Genomic DNA, 23,953 nt, shown 5'->3' with positions numbered 1-23,953 from the left:
ATGATTCCAGGATCAAATAATTAGTAACGCATGTCGGTGGGATGAACAACTGGCTTTAGCTAGTGACTTATTCACCGTTAAGAAACCCACAATTTAGAACTTAACACATGCATACTGAATAAACCATCTGTCAGCTGTTTTCAATAACCAAAGTTTCAAGTTTCAAGTTTATTTATTCTTCTATAGCCCAGATTCACAAACAATGTCTCAAAGGGCTTTACAATCTGCACATGGACGATATCCCTCTGACCTTTGTGTCCTGTAGCAGTACGACCCCCACATCGGATAAGGAACAACTCCCCCCAAAACCCTTTTAACGGGAAAAAATGGATGGGAGAAACCTCAGGAAGACTAGAGGAGGGACCCCTCTTCCAGGAGTGGACAGACGAAGCAATAGATATGACATGTACAGATTAATAACACAGTAATAATAACAATGACATTAACAAGAACAGTAATAAATGTATGACAAAGGCATGCTGGTTACAACTGACAACATACATGTTAATTTTCTCCAACATTCAACACAAAGTGCTTCTTCTCTAGACTACTGCAAAATGATTCACCTCCCTGAACACCACCCTCTTCAGAGGAATATTTGCAAATTAAATGTAGTCAAAACACTGAGCCAACCTCCAGCACTCAAGTCCAAAAGTCTTTCTCTGTAAAAGTCTAAATTTACATCAAGGCTCCACGTCTGAAGTCCAGAACATTCACCTCTGACCCAAATGAATATGTTCATCTCCAGTAGCTCAGAGACATCTAGATCAGACATGAGACCGACCTGTAACTGTTGGGGAATCAACGGCATGTCTGGGGGAGGACAAATGAACCATGATAAGATGAAAATGACTCCCTACCTCCAGTGAAGCGTGGTGGGGGTTTGGTCATGGTCTGTGTCTCCACCTTTACTTCCCAATCCACTGGAAGCCTGCAGGGCATAGAGGGATGAATGAGTCCTAAATTTACAGTAAAACATCTCACCATCTGTGAGGAAGCTGAGCTCTGGGCCTCGCTAGACATCAGCAAAAGTCAACGATCCCCAAAACACCTCAAGGTCAACAAAGACTTGGTTTTACAGGAAGTTCTGGGTCATTCTAGACGCCATCAGTCGCCTGAATGTCACAGATCTCTGGTGGCATCAAAGAGGGTGGGTGCACATCTGCTGGAGGTCACAGCAACTAATTCAGGCTGGTTTACAGACCCTTGTAGCATCAGTCAAAACAGCATCTTATGTTATATTTAATGTATTACTGCTGTTATATATCATGTTTTAGACAGACAGACAGACAGACAGACAGACAGAGACAGACAGACAGACAGACAGAGACAGACAGACAGACAGACAGACAGACAGACAGACAGACAGACAGACAGACAGACAGACAGACAGACAGACAGACAGACAGACAGACAGATAGATGGACTGACAGATATTTTATTGATCCCAAGGGAAATTCAGTATATCATCTGCTCACAATAAATACATAGATAGACACAGCAGTAGCAGAACACTGACAAAGACACAGTCCAAAGACAATCAACTCACACATGAAAAGTATAAACAGCGGATGAACAGATCTGGACTGAGACCACATGGAGAACAAAGCACATCCATATCGTCCTCAGTCACAAATGACTTCAGGTGACAGAAGACACCAAGTAACCCCACAGTGCATCCCTGCCTTCACCCCCCGCCCCCCGTTTATCCACTCTTTGTTGACCTCGATGGCACTGCAGCTTCACCCCCCTCCTTCCGAGAGAGTGGTTGTGTCCCCCGATGGCATGGGGCACAAAAGAGGTCCTGAGTCTCTCTGTGGAGGAGTTCGGTGATAACAGTCTGCCGCTGAAGGAGCTCCTCTGCTGGGTGAAGGTGATGTTCAGGGGGTGGGTGGTGTTACCCAGGATCGGTCTGAGCTTGGACATGGTCCTCCTCTCTAGAACAGTCTCAACAGAACCGGCCCTCCGGATGAACCTGTCTAGGCGCTCGGTGTACTGTTTCCTGGCACCACCACCCAACACACAATGGTGTAGGACAGCACACTGGACACTATGGACTGGTAGGAAAGCACACTGGACACTATGGACCGGTAGGAAAGCACACTGGACACTATGGACCGGTAGGACAGCATACTGGACACTATGGAGCAGTAGGAAAGCACACTGGACACTATGGACTGGTAGGACAGCACACTGGACACTATGGACTGGTAGGAAAGCACACTGGACACTATGGATTGGTAGGACAGCACACTGGACACTATGGAGCGGTAGGAAAGCACACTGGACACTATGGACCGATAGGGCAGTCTCAGCAGATCAGAGCTAATGCTGAAGGAGGCCAGCCTCCTCAGGAACTACATCCTACTCTGACCTTTCTTCTACACACAGTCCAGGTTGTACGACCAGTCCAGTCTTCAGCCCCAGGTATTTACAAGTCTCCACTACCTCCACCTCCTTGTCCCCGAAGACCACTGGCTGCCGGGAGGGGGCGCCCTACGGAAATCCAGCACCATCTCCTTGGTTCTGGATATGTTCAGCTGGAGTTCATTCTGCTGACACCACCCCACAAAGTCCATCACCACCCTCCTGCTCCCCCCCCCATCACCACTAACTGTTGGCAGGACTTTATTTTGTAGAATGACTTGTTACTCTACTAACCCAACTTCTTCCCTGGAGTGTCTGTGTTCTATGTCCTCACAGGTCCTCTCAGGTTCAACCCTCATCCACCCATCCACTGGGGACCTGCTCCTCCCATCCCACCAGTATCACCCCTCATCTAACCATCCACTGGGGACCTGCTCCTCCCATCCCACCAGTATCACCCCTCATCTAACCATCCACTGGGGACCTGCTCCTCCCATCCCACCAGTATCACCCCTCATCTAACCATCCACTGGGGACCTGCTTCCTCTCTTCCTCCTTCCACCATGCAGTCATCTATGCAGCTGTAATTGTGATTGAATTAACCAACTACATGATGGTGAACATGTATCAAAGACAACAACTTTCTGGTCCCCAATTCAGCTCCTGCATCACATGGTCTGACTATAACCATAAAGACACTGACTCTATCTGGACTATCTGACTCTCTATCTCTGTCTCTCTTTTTCTGACCCTGTCCTAATCTTCATTTTATTTCTTTTCCACCCAACCAGTCAAGAAGGATGGCCGCCCAAAAGAGTCTGGGTCCTGCCCGGAGTTTCTTCCTCAATGAGGGGGTTTTTCCCCACTACTGTCTCCTATGCTCTGGAGGATTCAGTTGGGTTTTTCTGTCTGTTAAAGTACTTTGAAATGTTTGTTGATGTGATTAAGCGCTATATGAATAACGTTGATTGATTGAGAGATTAGTTACATGCCAGATGTGAGAGGACACACACCTGTTCTATACTTCATAAAAGTTCCACAGACACACTGGAGACTGAACTCTCCTGATCTTTTGTGCAGATTTAGGACTTAAGAAAAACTTTTTTTTCCTTATATCAATAATCCCGTGTGTGTTATATATGGTCTTTAATACCTAGAGTTCATCTGGTTTGGAGAGCTGCCAACATCCATTGCATCGGTGATGACCCCCAGTCCACCTTGGGCCCCCAGTCCACCCTGCATTGTTTGCCTCAGTAAACTAATCTATGACTACCTGGAGGTCACCAGTAACTGTCGCATGGCTAAACACACACTGCCACCTGCTGCTCTTGGAGTGACGATGCTTCTATAAAATGCATTATACAACACAACCCCTTCACCGTTCAGCATTTCAATCCAGCCTGATTTCATTCATGACTGTATGGTAGACTATTATGTTAATGTTCGTGTTTGACTTTAATGATAGATTGTTTTAGACCTGATTTGATATATTTCACGCTAACCTAGTAAAACAGCACAGAATGTGTTTCCTTGATATGGTATTTTTTGATTGATTTGGTGACCTAAATGTTGATATATGTGGTGTGATCCTACACTACTGGGCCCTATATGAGGGGATGAAGATGTGAAACCAGAGCCTTTCACCGTATCTTTTGTTTCTTACAGCACATTTCTCTACTGTCTTTTGTCTACAAATACATCACTTTGTTGGAAATTCACATTCCCCCTTAAATGAGGCTGACAAATCAACACACAATATTTTGGAAATGTCTTTGTCCCTCCTGACAGAGTTTGATGCCCTAACAATGAGGTTTATAACTATAAATAATTGTTCTACTTACTTTCTCTACACCTTGAAAGATTTTTTTCATGAAATATGTTCATTCTGTTCAACAGGAGAGAATGCAGTCTGAAAAAAAATACTTCCTGGAAATCAGCAACAAATGAAAAGAGATGGTATAGTCTGATTCTGTATTCAGTGAACTAATCACTGACCTAGTCACTGAACAAAATATAATAATAAAGCTGATAATGACCTCTACCTGGAACAACAACTTATTTCATGATAGAAATTAATTATATTTATATTTTATTGTGTTTTCTGCCAAAATTTTCATTACTGCAACGCGTCCAGGTCTGTTTGAATGTACTTTATGTTGTTATTCACACAGTTTAAAATACAAAGAAGCTAAAAAAAATTCCTGGATGTTGTAGCAGATGATTTTAAGCGACTGAAAAACAAATACTTAAATATTCATATTTAATACTGTTGAAGACATAGAGGAGAAATTAAGTGTCCGTGAGACACATTCTCATCCTCCACAACATATTTGAAGGACTGTCTACACATGTCAAGAGAACGTTAAATAAAATTATATTTTGTATAAAGCAACACATGGACCAGTGCTTTCAGGATGGCACCAGGTGAAAAGATCTTTTTTACTCTCAAGTTAAACGTTAGATTTTCTCCTGCCAGACTGCTTACACGACAGTTGTGGTTATCATTACCAAAACAGCATTTTTCTTTATTTAAAAAAAAGTTATTTAAATTTTTTTATGAAAATAGATAATATTAATGCCTATTTATGTGCATGACATAAGAATTTACTTAATCATGGCTTCCCTATTACGAGCTAAAAATGCTAATTTTCCTCATCCTCCGCAACACATTTCTCTCCTACTGCAAAACTTTAAGGCCAGTTGCAGTGGAGAGAATTTTTGTTTCAGTAATGACAAGTTTAGGCTATTACATATACAATATAGTGCATATGATGAATTAATACTTTGAATTACAATACTCTCATATTATGTCTATATGAAGTCAGTATTTTACAGTGTGAGGACACACACACACACACACACACACACACACACACACACACACACACACACACATACACACACACACACACACACTCTGTCAATCTCAATGTCTTATATCTTGTAGGTCCAATGTAATCCCAGATTTGTTGTCGGACACTCATTTCATGTCATGCTTCCTTTCCCTTTTCCAGATGTCAGAATGAAGGCAAAACTGCCCACTGAAAACAACTCCGACAAAAAACAATGTAAGAAAAACTGGTGGGAAAACTCAAAAGACAGAATACACAAGCTGCCCCCCCCCCCACACACACACACAGTTCCATGCTATGTCAGGTGTCAACCACATTTACAAATCAATTGTAGCATACCAGGCACCTTTGGCTAGCAGTGACTTGGCTCTTGGAATTTGAGAAAAGGCTGCAGAGTCGTGAATGTAATCCCTGTAGCGCAGCTCAGTCTACAGCCACTACAGTAGTTTCTATACATGCGCTTTATAACGCAGCGCACCCAATTCTGGTGTAAACAGTTCCAAAATAGGACATTCATTGAAGGTGCGCCTTATAATCAAATGCACCATATATATGGAAAACATTTTGAAATAAACCATTCATTGAATGTGCGCCTTAAAGTCTTCTCCTTCTCCTTGCACTAACTTTTATATTGTATTTCCTTTTGTTTATTGGTGTTTAGTGTTTTTGAAGTTTCATCTAATGTAAAATTGTAAAATGTTTGAATGTGATTAAAGTGTTTTTGAAAAAAAAAAAAAACAACTTCTTTAGTTGATGATCAACTCACTTTTGCAAACTTCCTGATATAATGCACTAATTTTTCAATTGTATTTCTTTTATTTATTGGTTTTTAGTGTTCTTGAAGCACTTTAGTACTTTCATCTAATGTAAAATTGAAAAATGTTTGAATGTGATTAAAGTGTTTTTGCAAAAATCAAAAAAAAAAAAAATCTTTCTTTATTTCTTTCCAGCCAGTGTCCCTTCTGTCCCCTTCAGGAGACAGTCTTTCATGCTTTCAGTGAGTGTGGGAGACTTCAGTGCTCTTCACTCTTCTAACGAATGTTTTTAATCTGTTCAGTGAAAATGTTAGTATCAGGAAATCCATCTACGGTTCTGGGTACAATAGATCGAATCAGAGAAAGTGGCAGCTTTTACATTTTATCTCTGGAGAGACAAAACTCGCAATTTCTGTGACCAGGAAGAGGAGAACTGAAAACAATACTGTTCTAGAAGCAGCTCCTGTTTCCTGCTGTAACATCAGATGTCGCTTAAAACTAGAATTTGGTTTCTATAAAATGACAAAAGACCTGAATAACTTTAGGAACATCTGGTGTCACAAAAATGTCCTGTGCACTTTAGTTGATGATCACCTCACTTCTGCAAACTTCCTGTTATAATGCACTCATTTTTAAATTGTATTTCCTTTTGTTTATTGGTATTTAGTGTTTTTGAAGTTTCATCTAATAGAAAATTGTAAAATGTTTGAATGTGATTAAAGTGTTTTTGCAAAAATCAAATGTCCTTCAGGCTTTTCCCTTCAGGGTCTCCATAGCCAATCAGTGTCCTCCATCTAACCCTGTCTTCTCATCCTCTTCTCTCACACCAACTACCTTCATGTCCTCTTTCACTACATCCATAAACCTCCTCTTTGGTCTTCCTCTAGGCCTCCTGCCTGGCAGTTCAGAACTCAGCATCCTTCTACCAATATATTCACTATCTCTCCTCTGGACATGTCCAAACCATCTCAGTCTGGCCTCTCTGACTTTATCTCCAAAACGACTTATAGTCCAGTGCGCCTTATGTATGAAAAAAGTTTTGGAATGGACCATTCATTGAATGTGTGCCTTATAAGTGTGGAAAATACTGCAGATCAACCAATCAATCAACTTTTATTTATAAAATGCGTAATTACATCAACAGACATTTCAAAGTGCTTTTACAACAGAGAACCCCAACAGAACCCTCCAGAACAAACATAAGCGACACCATCGGGGGAAAACTCCCTCATTGAGGATAAAACTCCAGGCAGGACCCAGATGAGTATTTCCAAACTTCATCTTCTAAAACATCTACTTCAAGAAATCAAGAAAATAGAAAGACGACAAGAGGAAGAGACAGGAAAACAATACTAAAACTGTGAACAAATCCCACCTGTATCTCACCTAGCTGCAGGAGTAGATGAGGGCAGAATTTTTCATTTTTGAATAAACTATACCATGTTTTTCCCAAAACTATTTTTTGTACCTGTAATTAAATGGATTAAATGATTAAATAAAATTAAATTTCTACATTAAAATGGTAAAATATTTCTGACCAACCGTCTTAATATACTTATTATCATTACCGAAACAAGCAACCTCATTTCCAAAATGTATGTATCATTACTGCAACAGGTGTGCATTTAGCATTATTTTAATGAATTTTTAAAAAGTAGCTTGTTTTTAAACATGTGCACGATGTACATGTTAACTTCTTTATAGTTATCCAAATCATTTTTAAAATGTCACTTTTCAATAAAATATAAAAACTATTAGGTTGTAGATTGTAAAAGGTGTTTGCAGTAATGAGAGAAAAAGGTCAAAATCATATAAAAATCTAAATTAAAAAAATTGCATTATAGCATAATTTCAACTAGTCGTGCATGACTGTTAAAAATCAACTTTTAAAATTTTGAAAATTAATTGACTTTGGTATGGTATGGTTTATGGTATGGATGTTTTCAGTCGGTTGCAGTAGTGAGATTTTTAAGGACGTTTTAGAAAATATGTTCAAAAAGGTCTTTTATTGTTAGAAAATATTTTTTAATTAACAATCATAAATACTTCAGACTTTGTTATTGATGCCTGAAAAAGAAATTTGTTGATGCAGATATTTTTAAAAATTCCACTGAAATCTTTGAAACCAAGATTTTGTGAGAATGACCCGACTGACTGAATTTAACGGGTGTGGTTTGGACCCAGTCTTAATACAAACAGAGTTCAAAAACAGGCAGAAAATCAGGCAGATAAATCAGACTGAAAAGAGGCAAAATCCCAGAAACAAGCAAAGACAGCACACAGTAATGACAAGAACAGAGGAGAACAAGTCAGTCTGGCAACTGTTAGTTTCCAAAGTAGGAAATGGATTATTAGTTACCCAATTTCATCAAAAGTAGATGAATGCACCGTCTGGGTCCAGCATCACATTTAACACCCCGAAGGTCTGTGGTCCAGGTCCAGATCAGAGGCCCTGCAGAACGCACGCAGTGGATATCCACTGCTTCAATATTAGTATTAGTATCAGCATTAGTATCAGCATTAGTATTAGTATTAGCATTAGTATCAGCATTAGTATTAGTATTAGTATTAGCATTAGTATCAGCATTAGTATTAGTATTAGCATTAGTATTAGTATTAGTATTAGTATTAGCATTAGTATCAGCATTAGTATTAGTATTAGCATTAGTATCAGCATTAGTATTAGTATTAGTATTAGCATCAGCATTAGTATTAGTATTAGCATTAGTATTAGCATTAGTATCAGCATTAGTATTAGAGCCACCACACAAATCACACACAAGTGGTTTAATTCTCTCTCACCCCAGTAGTTTAGTTTTAACACATATATCAAATTTTGAAAAATCCTGGGTAGGATGTCATTGTCAAGCCTCAATTCAATTGTTACAATTAGCATAATTAATTTACAGTGATCCCTCATTCCTCGCAGTTAACGCGTTCCAGGAACCACCCGTACAAAACCAGATTCCACGATAGACGTTTAAATTATTTAGGGTAATTTAAACGTTTCTGATATTAAGAGTCCCCAGTGACCCCCACTAGTCTGGTGATGATGTCAGAGTGAGTGGGGTGAAAGGTCAAACCATCCACCTCCATGGCCAGGTGACCAGTTTTCCCACTTCTTATCCCAAATTTCACCAGAACGGAAAGGATAGACTCCTCCTGAAAGAGAAAGAAATAAAGTCTTAAAGTGTGTGTGTGTGTGTGTGTGTGTGTGTGTGTGTGTGTGTGTGTGTGTGTGTGTGTGTGTGTGTGTGTGTGTGTGTGTGTGTGTGTGTGTGTGTGTGTGTGTGAGACAGAGACCTTGTCCACTGATGGCAGGTTTGCAGTCCAGTCCTGGACCCTTTGTGGGGTTGTAGGTTCGAGTCTCTGACCTCTATTTCTGTAGCGCTGGTGGGAGGGGCAGGTGTGGAGCAGAAACAGCCCACAGGCCACGGCGTATCCCCCCCAGTTAGACACCCCTGCAGCAGGAAGGATGGAGGAGAGCCTTCAGACCCTCCAACAGGACCGGTGATGTTCGGTGTCTCCAGCTGATCAGACTGGACACCCTACCAGCAGTGATGGCGTAGTCAGCAGGAACATCACAGGCTATGAGGCCCCCCCGGGGCATCAGGGCCTTCACCTGCTCCTTCAGTTTACCCATCCCCAACTCGTTACCTCCATCACCGATTCCTGCACACACACAACACTCTGACACATCGTCTTTCTCTGATTTACAATCAGCAGGTTAACGCAGGTCAGGTGTCTCATGCTAATGACAGCCGTTAGCATCAAAGGCTAGGTGAAAGTCACACTTCAAAGACCCCCCCCCCCCCCCCGACACCCTCTGGTTCCAATCAGCCACTGCTGAGGAGGCACACAGGTGTTTACCATGGTGGTTGGAACATGAACAGCACTAACAACCCCCCGCAGGGGTAATAATCTGGACCAGACACCAGAACTGAAGAAGCCTCTGGAGGAGAGGAGGAGGAGGAGAGGACTGGTATTACCACTACTACTAGTACTGGTAGTACTAGTCCTACAGCTACTACTACTACTGCTAGTACTACAGCGATTACTACTACCACTACTAGTACTAGCACTACAGCTACTACTACTACTACTACTACTACTAGTACTACTAGTACTACAGCTACTACTACTAATACTACTAGTACTACTACTAGTACTGCTATTACTACTACTACAACTACTACTACTACTAGTACTTAAGCTACTACTACTACTACTAGCACTTAAGCTACTACTACTACTACTACTAGTACTGCTAGTATTACTACTACTGGTACTGCTATTAATACTACTACTACTAGTAGTAGTACTACAGCTACTACTAATCAGTACAGTTCTTGACTCAGCAGCAGCATTTCTCTAACTGTCCCTCCTGCACCCTTCATGTTTAGCTGATCGATTCTCCTTATATCTTCTGATCAATAATACAGTGATTGATCTGAATCGTTACTTTAACAACATTTGACATAGAACAGGTGATTTCATGAACTGCAGTATTAATACTATCAGGAGATAGCACACGCATGAGACATTCAGAACATGCGTGTTGTTTGTTCCCTACACTTTGAATCCTCAAATCTCTTTCCAGAGGCTAAAATAGTGAAACTCACCGATTGTGGTGATTCCTGCTATATCCTTGGCAGCAACGAACAAATCATCAATGGGATCCACCAGATGTTTGATGTTTATTCCTCTCATGTTGTAGTAATTCCCATCTGCTGCACGTCCACTGCGCTCTATCGCCACCAGATGGTCGTACCTGGTATTACAGACATATAACTGCTACGTTCTTCAATCTGAGGGGGGATTCTTTAAACAGACTGAAAAATGTATGGATTACATTTTCAGTGATTGGATCATTTCTTTGTACAGATGAGTAGGAATTAATGTACGGCTTAATAATTAAGTTTTCACACCGTGTAACACTAAAATAACCACAATAGAACGTTTTACCTCTCCAAGGAACCATCACCTTATCGTGGTGGAGAGGTTTGTGTGCCCTAAGGATCCTGGGAGCTCTGTTGTCGGGAGTCTTGTACTCCTGGTAGGGTCACCCAAGGCAAACAGGCCTCAGGTGAAGGACCAGACAAAGAATGGTTCAGAAGATCCCATGACAAATTGGAAAGGGAAAAATGTGACCCTGCCCGGAGGAAGCCCGGGGCCCACGTCTGGAGCCAGGCCTGGACGGAGGGCCCGTCAGCGAGTGCCTGGTGGCCGGGTCTGCCACGGGGCCCGGCCGGGCTCAGCCCGAAAAGGCAACGTGGACTCTTCCCACCCCTGTGGACCCTACACCCGCAGGGCAGACCGATGGGGTCGGGTGTGCTGCCATATGGGTGGCAGTGACGACAGGGGGTCACAACAGACCAGACCCGGGCGGCAGAAGTTGGCTTTGGGGACGTGGAATGTCACCTCACTGGCGGGGAAGGAGCCGGAACTTGTGTTGGAGGTGGAGCGCTACCAGTTGGATCACCCTCTCATCCATTCATTCGCTCCCCTGAGAGGGTCGCTCCCCTGCGCCTTAAGGCTGTGGGGGGGGGGACTCTGACTGTTCGGGGGGGGGGGGGGGGGGACTCTGACTGTATTCGGCCTTCTTGGGGTCCCTAAATGGGGTCCTTGATGGGATCCCTGCAGGGGACTCCATTGTTCTCCTGGGGGACTTCAACGCACACGTCGACAATGATGGAGACACCTGGAGGGGCGTGATTGGGAGGAATGGCCTCCCTGATCTGAACCCGAGCGGTGTTATGTTGTTGGACTTCTGTGCTAGTCACGGATTGTTCATAACTAACACCATGTTCGAACACAAGGATGCTCATAAGTGGACCTGGTACCAGAGCACCCTGGGTCGGAGGTCAATGACTGATCTTGTGATCGTATCATCTGATCTTCGACTGTGTGTTTTGGACACTCGGGTGAAGAGAGGGGCAGAGCTGTCAACTGATCACCACCTGGTGGTGAGTTGGGTCCGTTGGCGGAGGAAACCTTTGGATAGACCTGGTAAACCCAAACGAGTAGTGCGGGTGAACTGGGAACGTCTGGAGGAGGACTCTGTCCGTGAGGCCTTCAATTCACACCTCCGAAGGAGCTTCTCGTGCATCCCTGTGGAGGCTGGGGGCATTGAACCTGAATGGTCGATGTTCAAAGCTTCCATTGCTGAAGCTGCAGAGCTGTGGTCTCAAGGTCTTGGGTGCCTCAAGGGGCGGTAACCCTCGAACACCGTGGTGGGCCCCGGTGGTCAGGGAAGCCGTCCGACTGAAGAAGGAGGCCTTCAGGGGCATGTTGTCCCTGGGGACTCCTGAAGCAGTTGCAGGGTACCGACAGGCCAAAAGAACTGCAGCCTCGGCTGTGATGGAGGCAAAACAAAGGGTGTGGGAGGAGTTCGGAGAGGCCATGGAGAAGGACTATCGGATGACACCAAAGTTGTTCTGGAGGACTGTCCGATACCTCAGGAGGGGGAAACGGGGAACCATCCAAGCTGTATACAGCAAAGATGGGACACTGTTGACCTCGACTGAGGAGGTTGTTGGTCGGTGGAAGGAACACTTTGAGGAACTCCTAATCCAACTACCCAACTGACCCATCAATCAGAGTCAATCTCTTGGGACGAAGTCACCGAGGTAGTTAAACAACTTCACGGTGGCAAAGCCCCGGGTGTTGATGAGATTTGCCCGGAAATGCTAAAGGCTCTGGGTGTTGAGGGGCTTGGAGACCTCGGGGCAGACCCAGGACCAGGTGGAGGGATTATATCTCAACACTGGCCTGGGAACCCCTTGGGACCCCTCAGTCAGAGCTGGTGGATGTGGGGGGGAAGGGAAGTTTGGGGGTCCCTGTTGAAACTGCTGCCCCCGCGACCCGACTACGGATAAGTGGTGGAAGATGGATGGAGAACATTTTAAAGAAGAAAATCAAAGTAGTAATGAGGATTTTGTTTGTCCTGCTGCTATTTAACAAACAGTGACCTAAACGAACCAGGTGATACGACATTAAAGTCCAGCATCACCAGTAACAAGTACACCAAAACATTAGTGAACTGGGCTAACCCGTATCTTGACGTCAAAGACCAGGTAGAGTTAAATAAAGGATGTGCTTCTTTCCTGTTCCCTCATCCGTACTGCGAACACATATAACAGCTCAGCCAACCTGGGCTTGCTGGGGTCTCCATGGTGACACAGGAAACGTAGTGCAGAGTCAGGACCACTGTCTTCAAAGGTGACCAATGGGATTGCAGTTTTCAGCACACCTGAGATAGTGAGTGTAAAAATACAAGTACAGTGGTGACAAATGATCTTGAAGGTTAAACAGTCAGTCAGTCAGTCATCTTCAGATCACCACCGCTGTATCCACCGCAGCGGGTCACGGGGAGCTGGAGCCTGTCTCGGCGGCATAGGGCGTGAGGGGGACACTCCGGGCACGACGCCAGTGCACCGCAGAGCCACACACAAAGACATACAACCACGCACACACACACTCATTCCTACGGGCAATTTGGAACGGCCAATCAACCTGAAGTGCATGTTTCTGGAGGGGGGAGGAAGCTGGAGAACCCGGAGAGAACCCACGCAGACACGGGGAGAGCATGAGAACTCCGCACAGAGCGGGACTCGAACCCGGGTCCGCCGTGTTGTGAGGCGGCAGCGCTAACCACTGCGCCACCGTGCCGCCCCGAAGGTTAAACATTTATTTTTAATGTTTTGGGTTGTATTTTAAGTTTGTCCCACCTGAGCTCACAGCCTCATCAATGATGGCCTGGTTCATGTCCACCGCTCTCCTGTCCGTGATCATCGTCACCTGTTTTCCTAATGACAGCAGCATGGTTGCCATGGCAATGGCACCCGGTGGGCCATCAGTCTCATCTGGAGGGCTAAAGGGAAACACCATCAGCATGTTTCAGTCCAATGAGACACTGCTTCATGCTTCACACACTGAATTTAAAGCTGAGGTTCCTCTTCTTGTAGAAGGTGTTGGAACCCTGAGGAACCATCACAGCTAACTCACTCTTCATCACACTCATCCTCAGCATTCACCTGTTTGCCATCAGGGAGCTGATGTCCTCCTGTTGTCTTGTCTGGCTCGTTTTAAGAAGATATTGTTCAGCACTACCCTAAAAGGCCTAAGAGGCAGCTGGATTTACTGGAACATATCGGACTCACCTGGACATTTCACTCTCCTTCTGTCCTTCTGAAGCTACCGTCAGTCCCTTCATCACATCCAGACTCAATGACTACAATACTATCAGTACATCACATCACAAGTCATCAACAGCCTCCACTCTCTGCTCAAAACGCTGCTGCGAGCCTCCCTCACGGTCCTCAGCCCTGTGACATCATCTCAGTCCTCCAACAACCTCACTGGTTCGCTCTCTGAACAACAAATCCAGTTCAAACTCCTTCCTCTCATCCACAAATCCACGAATATAAAGTTGAATGTTCATATCTTGAGGACTACCTGTACATTATCACTATGCTAATGTATAGCTGACAAATGGAGCAGGGATTCCTACATCCTCACTTGCTAGAAAGTTATCATCTCCGCCTGCAGTCTCGTCTTTGTTGGATTACTTTGTGATTTGAATAGATTGCATCACTCACATATTCACATTCTAACCAGATTATCGGTTACATTAAAGACAATCCATATCACACATGTGTGGTGTTCAGGTACCTGTGTTGGAAGTGTGTTGGGAAGCCGGTTGTTATGGCAACAGAGGTTGCGTGAGAGAGTGCCAAACAGGAGCGCAGAAGTTCATCCTGGACAAATAAAGCTCTGATCCCTCGTTGCCCTGGTGACAGAAAATGACAAACTTATAACCACCAGGAAGCAGAGCACACACTGAGGTTCATCCTCTGGTGAAAAGGAATATATGTACAGGAACTGATGGTAATCCAGTCAGGACTGATTGCAGTCTGCACCAAAGTGGTGGACAGACCAACAATAAAGCCAACAATTATTCTACTGGAATAAAAGTGAATTCTTCTTTCACTGAATGGCCTGAACGACATCTTTCTCTGCTCACCTGGGTCTTCTCCAATAATGATCTCCAGCTGTCTGATCTTTGTCACTGCCCTCTGAGATGCCAAACTGTACAACAATGGATTATGGGAAATCTTGAAGCACAGGGGGACGAGTTCAGGACTGAGATCCGCGATGAGGGGGTCTACACCTCTGGTGGGTGGAGACAGGATGGACGTAGGAGGGGAGTCTGGGATGTCAGTCAGGAACATGCAGCCTGGTGAGTGGCTGAATGCCAAAGAAACCTCTGCAGAGAAACAGAGGATGAGGAGTGAATGCATCATCACTCCTTAGATCATATGAAGATATTAAGAAGTTAAGTATAGGTGTTGCTCATCATATTGCTCACTGCTGCTTAGCAGCGCTTCCATAGCAGTCACTCCACAGGCCCAGAACACTGAGACATCACCAGGCTGCATCTCCACCGGATCCCCGTAGTCAGGTCTGGACAGGTCCTGTATGCCGAGGAGAGCTGCACCGACAACATTTAACACTGCTGCATACATAATTACCATCCCACGGAAAGCATGAGGGTGTGTGTGTGTGTGTGTGTGTGTACCGGGGTCTCCTATGTGTACAGGTGCTCCATGTGCAGCCGGGTTGAGGTGAGTGATTTCCACAGCTGCATCCAACATCCCAGCTGGAATGGGACGCATACTGACCACTAGAGGGCAGCAGAACACTCCAACAGGAAGACATGGGACTGCGGTCTGACACACAAATGTCATGTAGTCATTGTGAAGTAGCCACATTAACAGCGTACCGTATAAAATGATCACATGACATGGATGATGCTTGATGAACTCTTGAACATAATTTTTTCTAAACGTTGTCTTTCTGTCAGCTTCAGAGCAGAGAGTGTTGCTGCTTCACTGCCTGAAGGATCAAATCCACCTGAGGATCTGAGTGGATTCTTCTGTTCTCCTTGTGTCTGTGTGGGTTCTCTCCATATGTTCTGGCTTCCTGCCACCACCACTATATCTGATGAGTTTAAACTGGCCACCGTCATGAATGTGAGAGTGATTATCTGTTTTTCTATGTGGCCCTGTGATATACAACGCTGTGAAAAAAGAATTAACCCTAACCCTAAACAAATTTCTCTGTTTGATTCTCAGACATGAATTTTTAAGATCATCAAAATATCTTTATGTAGGACTTCTACTGCAATAATTCCCATTGTCATTTTCCTAAAAAGGACAATGGAAGAGAAAAGAAGCATTTCAAAGACCATTCCATTCAATGAAGGTCAAAGACTATTTAGAACTGATATAACTACAGTCAAACCTCGGTTTTCGAACGCTTCTGTTCTCGACCAAATCGGTTTTTGACAAGAAAATCTGAGAATTTTACGTCTCTGAACTCGACCAAAATTCGTCTCTCGAAGTCGCGTACCTGAGCGCGACTCACTCGGGAGCGTACCTGAACGTACCTGAACTTACCTGAACATACCTGAATGTACCTGAGCGCGACTCACTCGGGAGCCGAGCGAACTGCCCAGGATGCTTCCTCCGTAGCGCATTCGTGTTCAAAGTTCGATAGGATATCTTTTATTAAAATAAAACACAGCGTCTATTTCTACCCCTTTTTATTTATGGTAAACAGTATACAGTGTAGTTTATGGTGTAAAATAGTAAAAAAAAACAAAAAACTTAGAAACAGTTGTTTTTTAGACTTGGAACGGATCAAAATTATTTACATTAATTTTAATGGGAAAAATAGTTTCGGATTTCGAACAACTCGCTTTTCGAACAGCTTCTGGAACGGATTGTGTTCGAAAACCGAGGGTTGACTGTATTGTGAAACAGTGATTTGCCCCTACAGGTGATCTGGATCCGATGGCAGGGCAGAAGCTCCACAGGCACAAACGTGCTGGGAGCGTCTTCTGTCAGCGAGGTCTTCACCTCCGGGACAGTTACCGTGGTTCAGAGAAATACTTATTTTAATAGTGATGATGAAGGATCGGTGTTAAGGTTAATTTTCTAACAGAACCGTTGAGGTTTTGGTACCGTACCTTGAACATGCTGACATTTTTGCCCTGCTCCACATTCCTGACAGGAACTCCAGCTCTCTCCAGTCGGCCCTCAAAGCCAAAGCTGCACCCCAGATAGAAACACACCATGTCTGAGGAGGAGCCATGATGCCCAGCCTGCTGCTCTGATGTACTCCTGGCAGCATAATAAAGATAATTTATATTTACAGCAGTGAAATTACATTCAGTATCATGATATCACTGCATGCATAGAAAATACTGAAAGAAGCTTCCCTATAAAAAAACAATGAAAACAATAAAACACACAACACAGAAAGCATCTGCAATGCTGGTGGTGTTTTAATAATCCAGTAATTCAACACAGCCTCAGGACCAGTATCACTGAAACACAGGTGTGGGCTTTTACATCAAAGAAAGTGAGTTCTTAGGGAAGATGGATGATGCACAATTGATGATGTGGATTCAAACAAACACACAGGATCTACACACTGCAGTAATGCATGTTTTGTATGCATGTTTTCTTCTAAATGCAACGAAGAAGTAACGGCTGGAACGGCGATCTAAACCATCAAACACCTTCACAGGTGAGTCTGCTCTGACGCTCTTCACTCACCTGGTCTGAGAGAGGTAACTCTTCAGGTTGGAGACGGTTTTCACCCGCTGACCCCCCTCAAACACACAATACTGAGAAATATCAGTCCTGCAGACGCAACAAGACCAAAGAGGAGGTCAAACCAACAAGCATCGTGTTCAGGTTTACAAAGGTTACAGTTAGCAGGGAAGAGAAGCACAGACTGAACCAAACGGGTTACCGGTGTGTACAACATCCATACTGACCCAAAACACAGTTTTCAAACATAACTCACATTTTTCATATTTCATGAGATGAGAAATGATAATTCATATGCAGTAGTACAACCCCTGGTAAAAAATAATGTCTCAGAGGGTCATTCGGTAGAAAACGTCAGACCACAGACCTGACTGCCTGATTCCATCATTGTTCCTCTGCTTGGTCTTAAGAACTGTTACTGACTCCCACCATTGTTCTTCATTTCTTTAAGTGTTTGTTAAAGTTAGAAAGTTGAAATGACTTCAGTTTTGTGTCACGTCTGTGATCTGCCTGAAGGAAATCCTCTGAGACTGGGTGTTCCATCAGTTTTGGTTGGGGTTGTTAATTAAATTGGCAACAGGCATTAAAGACTATTTTAAATGGAAGTTCTTCTTTCTAACACTTTAAAGGACAGTGGATCGTAACACAAGGTAATTAAATCTGCAAGGAGGACAGATCCGTGATGGTGAGATGGATGTGAAGGTGCCTGATATAAGAACAATGGATCCTGAGCAAACGGGGGGGTCACAGGGACCAGATGAGGAGCTGATAAATTGGGAGGGTGTCGGAGAGCCTTGGATGATCCCACAGCGAAGGCCCAACTTCATTATCAAGCTAATGTATAGTCAGGTCTGTAAATAATTAAATTGTCCATAGACAACCACGATGAATTTGAAGTAGTAAAGTATTAAAAGTATAATTTAAGATTATGTATCTTGGTCCTTTAAAAAGTGGGAGACATTACAGGACTAATGTAATTCTATACCATTGACCTGACTGAGATGTAAATACCCTCAAATGGAAGGTGAACGTCTGTTAAACCAAATCTGTTTCATTTCACATCCATTGTGTTGGTGAACAGAGCCGCAAGAATAAGAATTTAATCTTCTCCGTCTTTTCCCTTCAGGGTCTCCACAGCCAATCAGTGTCCTCCATCTAACCCTGTCTTCTCATCCTCTTCTCTCACACCAACTACCTTCATGTCCTCTTTCACTACATCCATAAACCTCCTCTTTGGTCTTCCTCTAGGCCTCCTGCCTGGCAGTTCAGAACTCAGCATCCTTCTACCAATATATTCACTATCTCTCCTCTGGACATGTCCAAACCATCTCAGTCTGGCCTGATGTCCCAATATTTATGGACGTGAATGTATGACACCTCTGCTCACTGAATCTGTGGAATGCTCCCCTCTGGGTGGTGTTCCAAACAGAACATACACGTGTGGAAACACATGGTGATGAAGATGAGGGGATGTCGCGTGAAAAGGTTTCCTGTCTTTTGTCAAAATACTGGCGTGACGCAGACACCGCCGCCTCGGGTCCTTCATTCCTCCTTAAATCTGGATTCCTTCTGTCTCTACTTCTAAAGTTTGGTTCAGCTCTTCTGGACTAACGTATTTATTGTCAACAAACATCAGTACATGATGTCACACGTGATGTTTGTGTGTCCTACCGTATGTCAGCGTCTTCAGCCAGCGGTGGACAGGAGGTCTCTCCAGACCGACTGCGATACAGGAGAGGCAACGCCGCGGCGTTTCTGTCACAGAACGCGTGGAAGTCATCGGCCAGATGATCAGGAAGGATGGCAACATTAGCCTGCTGGTGTCCTGGTACGTACACGCACGCACGCACGCACGCACACACACACACACACACACACACACACACACACACACACACTCTTCATTAATACAGTAGTATTATTGGAGGCCATTAATTCTTCCCTCCTGTGCTGCGTTGATTCAAGCTGAAGCCGCTGGGGAACGGTCCAGACTAGCTCAAGTCCTCAGCCTGAGACCCCCCCCAGAAGGTACAGTGGATAACAAGCTGTCAGGCATTAGAGACCACCAACAGCCCCCACCACACTGACACCCATCACATTTACTGATCCACTGGGAGACCTGGATCCATGGATCACGAGGCTCCCTCCAACAGTCACACCTGATGTGATGATTACTGGAGGACTCTGCTGCTGTTATCAATAAATACACTGAATGATTTAATGTGGTTATTATTAATAACAAGAAGCACTGAAATATAAATACGATAAAAAGTAGTTCATGTTTTGTTGATCATTTTTCTCTAGAAACCTGTAACTGAAACGTAAAGCTGACTGTAATCCTACGTCCTGACAGATCCTCACCAACAATTATAGATTCATTTATATCAAGCAGATTATTAATCCTAAATTACCATCAGAGTCCCCTTTTGATATTATTCTTCCTGTCATTATTAACCCTTTCAATCCAGACCAGTTTACCAGCAGCCACTGGTTCTTACCAGCAGCCACTGGTTCTTACCAGCAGCCACTGGTTCTTACCAGCAGCCAGTCCAGACGTGGTTCGTACTCTGGGGTCTTCCTGTCTGATCAGCAGCCTCAGCTCAGCAGGACTCAGAGTGGTGATGGTCCTCAGCTGCTCCATCTGGGACCTTCTCCAGCTCCTCTGGTGGAGATTTGTGTGTGTGACATTCAGGATCTTGCTTCCAGACCCTTCAGGAACAAACAGGTCAATCAGTGCCATGCAGACTGGAGCACAAGCTGGAGGCGTGGTGAACATTCAAGCTTCTGGTTTAACACAGGTTAATGATCAGGTGAGGGTCAGGGGGGGGACTGAACTGTTACTAGAGGAGAAAGTCATCACACACACACACACACACACACATACACACACACACACACACACACGCACGCACGCACGCACGCACGCACGCACACACACACACACACACACACACACACACACACACACACACACACACACATATACTTCTGCAGCACAACCTGTTGAAAGTCCATCCCAAGTTCTCTTGATTCACTATAGAACACACACAACTCATCACTGAGCCACAAACCAGTCAGAGGACCATGATGACCTCTGACCTCTGACCTCTGCCCAAAGCACCATCATGGAGGCATTAGCATCAAACCTGGAGCAGTGGAACGGAACGGACGGGTTAGATTCCCCAGACCTCCATCCAACTGACCGTCTGGACCCAGACCAGCCAATCAGTTCAGTCGAGGCCCCGCCTCACAGCTCAGGGGTCTGTCTAAGGGCCCCTGTCTAAGGGCCCCTGTTTAAGGGCCCTTTTAAGGGCCCCTGTCTAAGGGCCCCTGTTTAAGGGCCCCTGTTTAAGGGCCCCTGTTTAAGGGCCCTTTTAAGGGCCCCTGTCTAAGGGCCCCTGTTTAAGGGCCCCTGTCTAAGGGCCCCTGTTTAAGGGCCCCTGTTTAAGGGCCCCTGTTTAAGGGCCCCTGTTTAAGGGCCCCTGTCTGAGGGCAGCTGTTCCACTCAGCCGTCAGACGTTCAACTGTATTCTAAATGTATTGCCCCAAACCGATCCATCTGGAAACGCCCCTCCCACAGAGAGGGTGTGGCTAGCGGTAGCATTAGCATGGGCTAATGTTTACGGTTAGCACATGCTAGATGATCCCAGAGGTATGAACACCTGACTTACGAACGTTCGTAGATATGAAATTAGAATCCATGAACATGAACATCAGCACAAACAAAGACGACACGTTTGTCTTTAGAATGAAACACGACCGACTCTCCTGATCTTCTTCTGCCCCGACTGGGACTGGATGGTGATGAGCCCCAACCCCACCACTCCTTCTGGGTTCTTCCACCTTCTGGAGGGTCTTCTCCTGCCTCCCAGGTGGACTTCAGGGTTTGTAGCTTCCACTGTGCATCCAGGTGATTCCTGAAGGTGTTGGTGAAGACACGTCTCTGATGGAGGTTCCTCCAGGTGTTGGTGAAGACACGTCTCTGATGGAGGTTCTTCCAGGTGTTGGTGAAGACACGTCTCTGATGGAGGTTCCTCCAGGTGTTGGTGAAGACACGTCTCTGATGGAGGTTCCTCCAGGTGTTGGTGAAGACACGTCTCTGATGGAGGTTCCTCCAGGTGTTGGTGAAGACACGTCTCTGATGGAGGTTCCTCCAGGTGTTGGTGAAGACACGTCTCTGATGGAGGTTCCTCCAGGTGTTGGTGAAGACACGTCTCTGATGGAGGTTCCTCCAGGTGTTGGTGAAGACACGTCTCTGATGGAGGTTCCTCCAGGTGTTGGTGAAGACACGTCTCTGATGGAGGTTCCTCCAGGTGTTGGTGAAGACACGTCTCTGATGGAGGTTCCTCCAGGTGTTGGTGAAGACGCGTCTCTGATGGAGGTTCCTCCAGGTGTTGGTGAAGACGCGTCTCTGATGGAGGTTCTTCCAGGTGTTGGTGAAGACACGTCTCTGATGGAGGTTCCTCCAGGTGTTGGTGAAGACACGTCTCTGATGGAGGTTCCTCCAGGTGTTGGTGAAGACGCGTCTCTGATGGAGGTTCCTCCAGGTGTTGGTGAAGACACGTCTCTGATGGAGGTTCCTCCAGGTGTTGGTGAAGACACGTCTCTGATGGAGGTTCCTCCAGGTGTTGGCAGCTGTGTGTCTGGTTCCTGGTGTTTCTTCACCAGTTAGTAGTCGTGGTCTCCTGTAGTGGTTTCGTGACTTCTAATGATTTCTGGAGTCAATCACCATAATGGTGAATATTGTAATGAGTGAAGGACCGAGGTGGACGAGAAGGATTCAGGTGGGATTCTTCCACACAGACCCTGAGGTCTCTCTAGCCGTGACACCACCCTGGATGAGGCCCTGGTCCATCCCGACGATGTCCCTGTGGTCCCGACTCCTCCTGGTTTGGACTCCACTCCGGCTGCGGCTCCACCCGGCGCCGCCGCGCCCTACCACCATAGTCTATACCCCCCCCCGACCCCAGGACCACCATAGTCTCTACCCCCCCCCCCCGACCCCAGGACCACCACAGTCTCTACCCCCCCCCGACCCCAGGACCACCACAGTCTCTACCCCCCCCCCCGACCCCAGGACCACCACAGTCTCTACCCCCCCCCCGACCCCGGGACCACCACAGTCTCTACCCCCCCCCGACCCCAGGACCACCACAGTCTCTACCCCCCCCCCCCGACCCCGGGACCACCACAGTCTCTACCCCCCCCCCCCGACCCCAGGACCACCACAGTCTCTACCCCCCCCCGACCCCAGGACCACCACAGTCTCTACCCCCCCCCCCGACCCCAGGACCACCACAGTCTCTACCCCCCCCCCAGGACCACCACAGTCTCTACCCCCCCCCCCCAGGACCACCACAGTCTCTACCCCCCCCCAGGACCCCGGGACCACCACAGTCTCTACCCCCCCCCCCCAGGACCACCACAGTCTCTACCCCCCCCCCCCCAGGACCACCACAGTCTCTACCCCCCCCCCCCCCCAGGACCCCAGGACCACCAGTCTCTACCCCCCCCCCGACCCCAGGACCACCAGTCTCTACCCCCCCCCCCGACCCCAGGACCACCACAGTCTCTACCCCCCCCCCCCCCGGACCACCACAGTCTCTACCCCCCCCCCCCAGGACCACCACAGTCTCTACCCCCCCCCCCCAGGACCACCACAGTCTCTACCCCCCCCCCCCCCGGACCACCACAGTCTCTACCCCCCCCCCCCAGGACCACCACAGTCTCTACCCCCCCCCCCGGGACCACCACAGTCTCTACCCCCCCCCCCAGGACCACCACAGTCTCTACCCCCCCCCCCCCCGGACCACCACAGTCTCTACCCCCCCCCCCCCGGGACCACCACAGTCTCTACCCCCCCCCCCCCCCGGGACCACCACAGTCTCTACCCCCCCCCCCCCCCCCGGGACCACCACAGTCTCTACCCCCCCCCGGACCACCAATGTCTAGCCCCCCCGCCGGTGACCGTGAGCCGGTCGGTGTTCAGACGCCTTCATTAAACTCCGTGTCGTTAACTTGATGACGTAACGTAAATGACGTCATTTCTGCGTCACGGTCGCTGATTTACTGAGTGCTGGACTAACAGACGTTACTTACTGGTCAAAGTAATCGGTAATCTCCACATCGATTCTACCTTCTTTCTTCCGCAAACAGTGAATTTAATTCCGGTCAAAATGACGTCACTTCCGTTATGACGTTGATCGTTGCGTCGTGAACCACCTGGAACATATGCAAGTTGTGTTAAAATATAAAATAAAACGCTATAGTTGTAAATATTAGTGAGACACAAATACCTGAACTAGTGATGAACACATGAAGCTTTAGTGAAGCCCTGAATCACTTGAACCAACTGGTT

The 23,953-nt window shown here is 46.1% G+C and overlaps 1 protein-coding gene across 2 annotated transcripts; it reads right to left on the bottom strand.

The window, feature by feature from the left end:
- Positions 1-64: 64 nt before the first annotated feature.
- On the bottom strand, positions 65-23,817 carry LOC137610775 (D-glutamate cyclase, mitochondrial-like). Of its 2 annotated transcripts, XR_011038542.1 has the most exons (16): positions 23,695-23,817; positions 20,134-20,304; positions 19,267-19,420; positions 17,599-17,685; positions 17,007-17,160; positions 15,555-15,705; positions 15,345-15,467; positions 15,000-15,242; positions 14,648-14,765; positions 13,705-13,847; positions 13,127-13,226; positions 10,597-10,745; positions 9,527-9,646; positions 9,278-9,435; positions 8,334-9,136; positions 65-931 (listed from the first exon to the last, which is right to left on the bottom strand). XR_011038542.1 is itself a non-coding variant. In XM_068338577.1 (15 exons), exons 1-15 carry the CDS (start codon positions 23,720-23,722, stop codon positions 8,990-8,992), a joined length of 2,046 nt encoding a protein of 681 aa, XP_068194678.1. In that variant the 5' UTR covers positions 23,723-23,817; the 3' UTR covers positions 6,888-8,989. The 2 variants fall into 2 exon arrangements, 1 of the variants encoding a protein (XP_068194678.1); XM_068338577.1 differs by lacking the exon at positions 65-931 and having other exon boundaries at positions 6,888-9,136.
- Between the last annotated feature and the right edge of the window lie 136 nt (positions 23,818-23,953).

The sequence above is a fragment of the Antennarius striatus genome, chromosome 17 (genome assembly GCF_040054535.1).
Source record: "Antennarius striatus isolate MH-2024 chromosome 17, ASM4005453v1, whole genome shotgun sequence".
NCBI classification, from domain to species: domain Eukaryota; kingdom Metazoa; phylum Chordata; class Actinopteri; order Lophiiformes; family Antennariidae; genus Antennarius; species Antennarius striatus.
Note: the sequence above shows the minus strand (reverse complement) of the source record. Positions and strands in the feature narration are given on the sequence as shown.